Source organism: Numida meleagris, chromosome 20 (genome assembly GCF_002078875.1).
Source record: "Numida meleagris isolate 19003 breed g44 Domestic line chromosome 20, NumMel1.0, whole genome shotgun sequence".
In the NCBI taxonomy this organism is placed as follows: domain Eukaryota; kingdom Metazoa; phylum Chordata; class Aves; order Galliformes; family Numididae; genus Numida; species Numida meleagris.
Window position 1 is genome coordinate 6,302,995 of NC_034428.1, and position 10,964 is coordinate 6,313,958.

The following is a 10,964-nucleotide window of genomic DNA, read 5'->3' on the forward strand; positions in this document are numbered from 1 at the left end:
GGTTAGGGTTAGGGTTAGGGTTAGGGTTAGGGTTAGGGTTAGGGTTAGGGTTACGGTTAGGATTACGGTTAGGGTTACGTTTAGGGTTAGGGTTTGGGTTTGGGTTTGGGTTAGGATTAGGATTAGGATTAGGATTAGGATTAGGATTAGGATTAGGGTGGTGATAGTAGTGGGTTAGGGTTAGTGCTGGAGGCTGTTGGAGGAGACTGTCTTCCCTCCCACAGAAGCAAGCTGGGGTTGCCGTGCTCCGCTTTCCCATCTCACTGATTGCACTGACCTTATTGAAATGCATCTCCACTTGGCCTGTACAGTGGCTGTATATAAATACAGTGAATTATGCTGCTTGTCTTCCTACCTGGTAAATTGCTGGGACGGACACTTCTCACTTATGCTACCACTTATTCCGCTATTTAGGCAGAGTGGAGGCTGTTTGCTGTGGGTAAGAGATACTGTGGACTGTGACATTTCAAGGAGGAAACTGAGGCTGACTGTGGATGATGGGGAGGGAGGGGCACAAAGTCTTTTGCAAAATGGAAACTGGAAGGGAAAAGCAAATATGTGGCACAGTTCTGTTGCCCTGGGAGGAGAGAAAACTCCGGAGAACTTTCATCACTGGGGTGTACTTGGAAGAAAGTGAAGCCTGACAGAGCCCACTAAAGTTTGGGTTGCAAAGTGAGTAAACACAAAGGGTCAAAGATCCCATCCTCGTCACAGAAAGGGGCACCCAAGGTAACAACCGAGGGAAGAAGGATGGTAGGGAGAGTAATGTGCTGGTTCCTACGTGTGGCCAGCCTCACTCCGTCCCTCCCAGCTCCATGGCATTGCCTTCTGCCTCCTCTAGAGGGCTATGAACAGCTCCGGCCACGGTTTGGTTTCCTCAGCTCTCTTCCATCACTCTGGCAGGTCCTTAGAAAAATGAATGTTAAAGAGGAGGGGGAGAAACCTCCACTGTTCAAACATCTTTAGCTTTGACAAATAAGGCGTCTGGCTGTGAAAGGCAAAAGGAAATTAATTTGGAATCACATTTTAAACACTGCCATAAAGGCAAAGTATCTTCTCTCTAATTTTTTCCCCCAGGCAAAAAAAAATGAATGTCCCTGATATTTATAGAAAGATTATTAGGGCCACAAGGAGTGATTTATATCATCTCATCCCAGTGACGGAGAATGAAAAATTACTGGGGACGACAGCCACTGGAATCCTGCTTTTGTTCATCTGACAATTAAAACGGCTAATTTCCAACTCCGACAGATCCTCCTGGGTTATAAATCATCCCAGAAAGGCACTTTTCACCGTGAAAAATGAACTCTGCCCCAGTCAAGCACGAGAAGCTAAGACTGGAGATTTGCATCTGTTTTGGTTTCATGTGTAGATGTATGTACTCCGGCTCTAGACCCAACGGAGATGCTGGGAAGTAGGTTCTGACACCGCTCACTTGGTTCTGGGCTATTGGGCTCTCTGTGCTCAGCACCATCCACCGAACCCAGTTGGTCCAAAGCCAGTTGTTTTGGTTGGAGATCATCACATTATGGACCTGGCAGGTGTGGATAGGGCTGAAAAAGAAGTCATCCATCCTCCCCCTGCTTCCAGCCTCCGTGCTTTGGGGTGGTAACCTCCTGCTGTGTCGGACTGCAGGAGGAGGAATGTACAGAGGATGTTTGTCCCTTTGGAACCAAACCTCCAGCTCGCAACTTCTTGTAGTCATAGGGATGCGACACAGCCATGCTGGTGGCACATGCCATTGCCCTTTCCATGGTGGCATGTGCTTGGCACGCTTCACACCCACCCTTTAACATGGGAGAGGAAGACATATTCTAGATTATCAGACATGTTGCAGGAGGACTTTCAAATCAGCAGCCACAGAGAGGAGGAATTTTGGATGCAAGCATTTATTCTGCCCATCCTTCCCAATCTGCATAGCCGGGAACTCTCCATGGCTGGTGCCGGTCCCCACGGCACGCAGATCTGCTCCAGCCAAGCATCGGACGTCCTAACCTTGCATCAAGTCTCCCTAAGACAAATGCTTCACTTAACACTTCCACGAAACTCAAACAAAGGCCCCCTGCTCCTATTTGCAGAGGCAGAACGCTGCTCCCCTCAACAGCCCTGATGAAGAAACCGAGAGCAAACAAACCCGTGCGGAGGGCTCTCACCGGGAGCCCAGCGCGCCGAGCTCTGTACACACGTGGCCCCTTGCCAGCAGCGGTGCCCGGTGCTCGGCGGCTGTGGTCACCCCGCTTCCTTATCGCAGTTTGTACAGTTGGCAGCCTGCAGCCTGCCCTGCAGCACAGAGGACCCCGGGGATGGCTCCCGCACCCCCAGATGGGAGGGTTATGTGGCAGCCCCGGGGAGGGGTGATGGATGGACATGATAACCTTGTTTCACAAAGCTCTGTGTCTTTCTTTTCGCTTTCAAACTGCCTGCTGAAGGGAAGCGAGCACTGGGGTATTTTGGAGAGGCCACGCGTGGTTTGCAGAAGCATACCTGCTTTCATTGCAGCGCAGCTGCTGGGGGCATGGGGCTGGGGTGCTGTCCTTGTCTCCCTGTAACGAGGCCAGCCCCCATCCCATATCCAGCCCCAGTCCCAAAGCCATACCCTGTGAACAAAGAGCCAGCCTCACAGGAGCTCTCAAGGAGCTTGCCAGTGGCATCAGTGACCCTTTTGGGAATCACCAACCAAAAGCTGGGGCATCTCTTGGTCTCCACAGCGGTTGGCTTTCCAAGTTTTTGTCCTCAGCTCTTCCCACAAGAGGCCAAGAGTTCCTTGCAGCCACCCCTCATTACCTTCCAGGCACCGCTAGCAAGAAGCAGGACTCACCCATGCAGGAATCCCGCTGCTCTTCATAGCCAGCACTGCACACGCATTTCCCGATGGGTACCAACCATTCTCCCTCTGCACTGCAGTACATTTTGGGGGTGTCCCTCTCCTCTGAATGGCCCACACACTCTCCCCGCACTTCCACCAAGGAGGATGAGTCCGCCCCAGTCACAGCCTCGGAGAAGGACGCCAAATTCCTCACCATTGCCGGGCACTTCTTGTAGTACACCCGCACTGAAACAATGGCGATGCAAGCACCTATGTCCTGGAAGGCCAAGTAGAAACCCCTCTTGCTCAAGGGCCCCACGCCCCGCACTTCTGTGTTCAGTTTCAGGCGTCTGACTCCCAGGTCCACATTGGTGAAGCTCTCATCGGCCGCAATGGTGTCAATCTTCATAAACTGGCTCTCACGGGTGCTGGTACCCAGGTCACGGTCGGATTCCAGGTAGTAGAGGTTGAAAGTTTCCTTGCAGGTGCCCAGCACACCTGGCATGCTGTTACAGTCCCGCAGCGTGAATTTGATCTCGGCGTAGACCCGCCGTGCACCGTCCCGCTGAACCCAGTTGGTTCGTAGCCAGTTGTTCTGGTTGGGGGTCATGACGTTACAGACCTGGTAGGTGTGGATAGGGCTGAAAAACTCATCCATTTCATTGATGGAATCCCACTGCAGGACAGAGAGAAAACAAGTCAAGCCGGATGCACCAAACTTCCAACAGGTAACAGGGCATTCAGAACAGACTTTCTCCCAGGCTGAAAGGCTGGAGAGGGGCACTGGGAACCCAGAGTTCTACAGCCATGCAGCAGTGGCAGCAAGATGAGTTTGGGGAGGAGAGGTTGGGAAAAAGCAGGTGGCAGCAAGCAGGACAGTGGTGGAGGGACAGTCTAGGGAGTCGTTGGGTGAGATGAGAGTGGATAGGGACATCTCTATCACCCAGGGAAGGATGTTAAGCAGTTCTGATTGACAAGACATGAAAAGAAGTACTGAGACTGTGGATACAGATGAGCTCAGTCGGTTGAGAGAAGGTGTTGGGGGCTATCAGACCCTTCTGGGGGCTCGCTCTTGTCTCACGTCTCCCTCTCCACCTCCACAAACCTCACCAGGATCCACAGACCTTCCCTTCTCTGAGGGCTTCCCACCACCTCTTCAGCTCAAGTCCTTCCCAGCAGCAGCTCAAGTGCATCATCAGCAACATCTTTAAGAAAGACTGCTCCTTTCTCCTTTCTCATAGAGAAAAGTCCTTCCTCATTTAACCTCCTTGACCTGTAGCTTCTGTGGAGTAGCCCTTCTGGTGCCTTCTGCTAGTGCTAGGGGTGATCAGAGTGGCTGCTTCAGTGATGTACGTCTTCAGAACTCCCCCAGCATCTCACCTTTAGGAGAAAACTCCACTTCTCCCTCCTAACAAGTTCAAAGCTGCCTGGAAAAGGCAGCAGCACCAGGTGTGGACTTCAACAAAAGCTCATTCATAGGGGAATATGCTGGCAAAGGCTGTGAAAGTCAAGCCACTGCTGGGAGAAAAAAGCATTTCTGGTTCTTTTCAAAAAATCGCCTCCTACATTCCAGAAGTGCCCAGGTTTGTTCAGAAATGCCGGGCCTGAATTTCACCCAGAAATGACCCCCACCTTGCGATGGCCCTGCTCCCACACGGGCGTGTGCATAAGCCACAGCACCGCAGAGGGTGTGGGAGTCCTCGTCACAATTAATAGAGCACTAATTAACACAACATCTGTTTCCTGTCTTTTCCCTGCTGAGTCCCCTGGGAAATGAGGCAGAACCAAGCAGGGGAGGAAGCACGCAGGGTGTTGCTGAGAGCAGCAGCGGGGATGCTCCCTGCATCACACAGCTGGCTCCCCTTGGCAAACACAGTGCTGCTCAGGGCTCTCCAGCAGTGCCTGCAATGGTAGAAGAGGTTACTGCGTGCTCCAGGCCCTGATTGTCTCTGTAGCCCTCCACTGGACTCTCCCCAGCAGTTCTCTGTCTGCCTTGAACTGGGGAGCCCAGCACTGTGCCCAGTGCTCCAGATGTGGCCTCTCCAGGGCAGAGCAGAGGGGAGGAGAACCTCCCTCACCCTGCTGGTCACGCTCTGTGCAATGCACCTCAGGATCATATTGGCCTTCCTGGCCAGCAGGGCACAATGCTGGCTCATGGTTATCCTGTTGGTCAACCGTTGGCCAACTGTTGGCCAAACACTGGTCAACCAGGACAGCACTGGCTTTCTTGGCCACCAGGGCACCCAGGTCCTTTTCCACACAGCTCCTTTCCAGCAGCGCAACCACCTGTACTGATACACGTGGATGTTCCTCCCCAGTTATAGGACTCTACACTCACCCTTGCTGAACCTCCTCATGTTTCTTTTCACACAGCTCATCACCACAGTGCACCGTGCAGTGCTGCTGGAGTTGGAACCATTGTGGGATCCCAGCCTGACCTGGGCCAGAGCACCGTGCCTATGCCACCGGCACAAGGAAGTGCTCTGCCAGCAGAGGAAACACACAGAGGATGGCTGGGACACGTACACTGGTGGCTCGGATCCCACAGGCACATTTTCCCAGCAGCTGCCGGTTTGAAGCAGCTTTTCTTAAGCGAAGCTTAGCCCAGCCCCATCACTGCGATAAGATCCCCCAGCGAGACGGAAATGAGGACATCATAATTAACGTGGTGAGCACACGCGTGTGTGCGTGCTGGGGAGGGGAACGCGATCACATCTGTATGCAGGGGCTTGCCTAATAGTTTAAATTAAAGTCAACACGAGTTATAAAAAAAAAAATTTGCCAGATTATGAAAGGCAAAAGATGCAAACAGCAGATATCTGGGCGGCTGAGCAAGGACTTAGAAGTCTCCCGGGGCCTCTGTGATGCAGCAGAGTGGGGAGGAGGAGAAGTGGAGGGGCACAAGCAAGGAGGGACTGCTTTCCAAAAGGGGATTCAGGCTCTTGCCACCCCACAGCATCCATGTGTTGGCCAAGGAGTCCTAGGGACAATGCCCCCATGGCCCTGGAATGGCTTTGTGAAGGGATGTCGAGTCTTCCTGGCACTGCAAACCTTTTGCTGCCGCCAGAACTTCCAGCACTTCCCCTCATCCCAAAGCAAGCTCTGAGCTGCGGCGTTTACCAGGAGCTACCAAGGCCCTCACACTGCTGTCACCAGGAGAGAAAATAGAGAAGGACATTATTGCAGCTATAAATCATTAGATGGGGGGCGTTAATGGAGATAATCCCCTGAAATCAGTCACTGCTATGGCTGAGGAGGGATTTGTTTGGCAGCTAACTACTCCAAGCTTCACCGCCGGTGATTAACTCCTGGTAGTGACCAGAGTCTGGGGAATTAGCAATAACACAGCGTTCACTGAACAAGCACTGGGAGATGAGCTTTTATCTCAATTACTAGCTTAAATCTTTGCCTTGCAACATTCCACACCTACACTTTTCCTTTTTAAAGAAAATGGGTTTCATCACGGATGTAACATGCTGGTAGAAAGGCTCTGGATAGTAAGAGTTACTCGTGGAAACAGCACAAGGACACCAAAGTGACTAAGGTCAGAAGACCACAGGTAGATGAGAGAGCCCCAATGTCTTCTGGGGCTCCAAGGAGGCAGCTGGGATCCCATATGGTGTTGGAACGTCACGTGCACAGCTGTGGTTTGACTGGGGTGAACTCAGAGCAAAGGGACAGTATTGTGCAAAGCCAGCATGGAGCTCACATCTGGGGAGCGCTGTGGGGTGAGACTGTGGGGTCAGGGGCAGTGTGGGGCCTTTCCCCAGTGCTCAAGGTTGTCCTGTTATAATTAGCTTTTGCAAGGCATCACTCAAGCTCTTTAGATATCCTGTGCCTGAACAAAATCATTTCCTGTTTGACTTTGTAAATCAAAGTAGACGATACAATAATTATTAATAATATGTTGACTTATCTCATCAGCATTTTAATTAGTCAGTAGAAAAGCAATTTGCAAAGGGGCCGATCAGGATCCCTCTGATCTGGCAGGTCACGTGCCAGGCAAGGAGAGGGGAGAGAAGGGCACTGGGGCACTGGGGCACTTTGCTGGAGAGAGCTGGCATACCGGAGGCACGGAAGGGCAGAGGCAGCCTCTTTGACGGCAGTGATAAGAGTCTAATTTTCAATGCGAAGGGAATTGTTCTGGGGACGGAGAGGGCTGCAAAGCTCCTGGGAGCCCTTTGAAGGTATAATTGAGAGGAGCCACAGCCTGCAGGATGGGGATGCTCCCAGTGACCCTTCCGCTTACTGCACGTGTCTTGGGGTGGAGGCAAGGGGAGACGCAATTAAACCCCTGAGCAGCTATTACAGCCAATTACCCCCAGACGATTATCTGGCAAGAGGAAATGTCAAAACAGGCCACGCATGGCTCCCTGATGGCTTGGCGCTCCCTGGGGCCAGCAGTGCTGCTGACCCTCAGCTGCGTCCAGGGCTCCCAGCCCCCTGCTCCTCTGCCCTGGTTGGCCCTGGCAAACCCAGAAAGGAAAAGTATTCCTGTAAGGTTCTTAAGGTCTCTTCCCACCCCACCTCTCTATGATTCCACGCGGTGGCTCGTGGCTCACACAGGACAGAGAAATGGAGAAGTGGGTAAAGCAAACACAAGGGTGCCTTCAGCCAGGGGGTTTGGGCCAGTGATGCCATCCTTTGGGAGGAGGGTATTGCAAAGGATGTGTCCCCGGACAGAGCAGACACACTGTGGGGAAATCCCAAAGCAAGAGGGGCCCTGCAACATCGGGCATCCTACCCTGTCTCAGGCATCAGGTTTGGAGTCAAGCGGGCACAAGCTATCAAGCTGTGGGTCACCTGCCTCCTGCCTCCGTTTGTGGTGATGGCAATTGGTTCCATGTGCAATGTACAAAAAAGTACTTGGAGTTGGAGGGCCAGCAAAAGAGTAAATAAATGAGGTGCTCTTTCAGGATGATGCAATGCAATGACCCATGGAGGAAGAACAAGTCCAGGTAGGTGTTCAGAGGAGCCATTAAAACTCAGAATCAGAATCATTAAGGCTGGAAAAGACCTCTAAGATCATCCAGTCCAACCATCCACCTACCACCAATACTGCCCACTAAACCGTGTCCCTGAGTACCACATCTACCATCTACACTTTCCTCGAACGCCTTCAGGGACGGTGACCCCACCACGTCCCTAGGCCTGTGCCGGTGCATCCCCACTCCTTCTGAGACTAAATTCTTCCATCCAGATTGAAAAGGACATGCAAAGTTGTTTGTGCAAGAAAGTCACATCAAAACCCAGGCATCCTTCCCGGAGATGCTCAAGTCAGTTTTCACAGAGCTGCATGGTTGTCTTCTCCATTGAAAGGCCATGAATTGGGCAAAAGCCTGGGGTAATTGAAGAGGCTATGACTTAACTAGGGCTTATATCTATTGTATTTCCACAACAGTCATCACTGCAACAGCTAACTGCTAAAATTAGAGCTGAGTTAATGATTTAATATATTTACACGTATGATAATATCTGATATAAATCTCATCTCTGTTCCTATTATGAACTCACAGTTCTGATCACTCCTTCTCAAACAGACAGCACAAGGACTGAAAGTCTCAGGCAACAGATCAATGAAAATGATTAGGGGCCTGGGAAGATTTCTGTAGGAGGTGGAATTGAAAAGATTAGCACCATTTAGTTCAGAGAGGGGATGAAAAAGAGTGGAAGTGAAAAACCAATGCAGCAGCGCAAGCTGGGTAGGCACCCCGACTTGGCACATTTTGTGTATGCAGTATGCCACACCGCGCCTCGCAGTTGGTCCTGCATGTATTTACGGAATTGTTTCTGCTCGCTCAATAATTGGGAAAAGTCCTTACAGCCAGGTCACTGCCATCCAAGACTGACATTTACAGTTTGCAGAAAGCTGCTGCAGCAGGAAAACCTGGCCATGGAACTGGGAGTGAAGGGAGCATGTGGGGAGGATCCAGCTCGCATCGCCCAGGGGTCGCTGGCCCCAGATCCCTCCTGGCCACACTGTAGGACTATGCATTTACACCCCATAAGAAATCAGATGCAGTGGGCGCTCCCCTGCCCTGTTTGCTCAGCTCCCACATCAAACTCCTCCTATTACCAGTGCTTCAGAGCTTCCTGGTCATTTTGGAGGAACATCCAGATGTTGTCCCAGCACAGTGATGAGCAAGACACTTCACAGGGCAACCCATCTCTTGAGCTCCCCGGGGGCTGTGAATAACCTCAGAGCTCAGGGCCTGGGCACACTCAGCCTGATCCGCCCATGCTGCATCCCCCAGATGCCAACAGCTGCTTCATACTTACCCCATGTGAGGGATAGGTCAGCCAGCCCCAGTCCCCTGGCATCGTTGAAGTGTCAAGCAAGTTCACTGGAAAACACAGGAACAAAACGCGGTGTTAGAAAGCTCACTCTACACTAAGAGCAACGAAGCAAAGCACCACGAGTGACTCCTCCTAATTCACCCATCATGGGGCACTTTGCAGTTAGTGACAGGGACCTGTCTGACTGTAGCTCAGTTCAATGGTAACAAATGCTGCTCCCCAGAGCTGCTGGGATGCAGCAGAGTTGGGCTGCAACCACAAGAGGAAGCAGTGTACCCTTTGGTGTTGGATGGGGCCCTGGGCAGCCTGATCTGGTGGTTGACAACCAGCCCACGGCAGAGGGTTGGAAGTGGATGATCTTAAAGGTCCTCTCCAACCTAAGCCCTTCCATGATTCCATGATTCTATGATTTTGGAGACGGGGGGCTGCAAATAACAGGTCAGTGGGGATGCAAAGCAGGAGGAGCTTGGGAAGTGAAAGCCAAGCGTCATGTTCTGCACCAGCCCCACCTGGGGAAATGCCAGCACAGCTGGGGCACCCTTCCTCACTTGGACACATCCCCTCTGAAGCCCCATCAAATTCAAACCTCCAAAAACACTTCTGCCACTAGGAGCCCAACGTAACGATATGGAATCATAGAATCTCATAGAATCGCAGAGTGGTTGGTTTGGAGGGGACCCTAAAGATCATCCAGCACCAACTCCTGGCCAAGGGCAGGGTGCCCCCCGCCAGCTCAGGCTGCCCAGGGCCCCATCCATGGCCTTGGGCACCTCCAGGGATGGGGCACCCACAGCTGTGGGCAGCATTGCCAGGGCCTCACCACTCTCTGAATAAAAAAATTTCCTCCAACATCTAACGTAAATCTCCCTTGTCCCTTCAGCCTGGTCCTAAGGTCAATATGAGGAATGAGCCTCATCTCCATGTCTCATCTGCACCTCCAGGTGCTGGTGGCTGTCACGGTGGGACAGTGCACATCGGGACCACAGCTGCAGCCCCACCAGAGGCCGGGCTCTGCACAAAGTGGGCCCCAGCAGCTGTAGGAACGGGTGCCACTTCCATTTACGATTACCAGGCAGGGAAGGAAAGGGGGGAGAAGGAAGCAGAGACGTGAGCTGGCTGTGAAACACCCGGACGTCATGCTCCTGACAGAGCAGATTAGGAGCTTTTGAGGCATTTATTAATGTTAGCAGAACAATTTGAAAGAATTTCCAGGGTTTCTTGTGTGACTTCATTGGCCCAACAACAGGCCGAGCCCCTCTGCTCACTGCAAGGCGCTGCTCCCACTGCTAGAGAGGCCCCTTGCCCTCAGCACGGAGTAATTACCTCGGAGATCTCAAATCCATTTTTATTTGTTATTGTTAATCTGAAGATTTTCTGCCTATTTTCCCTGGGTAATTCGCCCAGCGGGAGCCCAGGCTGCGGAGTTTCCCTGCTAGCGGCGCCGGAGCACGGTGCCGACGACCCTCGGCAGGACAGCCGTGAGCAGGGCTGTGTTCACGGCCCCACTCCCCCCGCTGTCTCTATGCCCTTATTCCCACGCTGCGATGCATGAAGCTGGGCACGGCTGTGGCTCTCTGCAGAACAGGCTCTCCAGGAGCACCAGGGGTGGTCACAGCCAGAGCACTGCAACGTGGGGCACAGTGCTGGGGTCAGAGCGTGCAGCCCCGTGGTGGGATGTTCTCCAGAGGCACAGTGCTGGAATAACAGCTGAGACAGACCCACACAGACCCAGCTCGCCTGGAGCCAGCTGGTGGCACCCTATCCCACCACACGGATGCTACGTCCAACACTCAGTCTCATATACTGAGGGTTAGGGTTATGGTTAGGGTTAGGGTTATACTTAGGGCTAGGATTAGGGTTA

General features: G+C 52.4%; 1 protein-coding gene across 1 annotated transcript in view; it reads right to left on the reverse strand.

Moving 5' to 3' along the window:
• Positions 1 to 10,964, reverse strand: part of EPHA8 (EPH receptor A8) — a 37,972-nt gene that overhangs the window by 16,669 nt on the left and 10,339 nt on the right. Inside the window, exons 2-3 of the mRNA XM_021417644.1 lie at positions 9,086 to 9,150; positions 2,819 to 3,482 (exon numbers count right to left, since the gene is read on the reverse strand). Of these exons, the coding sequence (XP_021273319.1) occupies positions 2,819 to 3,482; positions 9,086 to 9,150 (729 nt within the window). The remainder of the gene's footprint in view (positions 1 to 2,818; positions 3,483 to 9,085; positions 9,151 to 10,964) is intronic.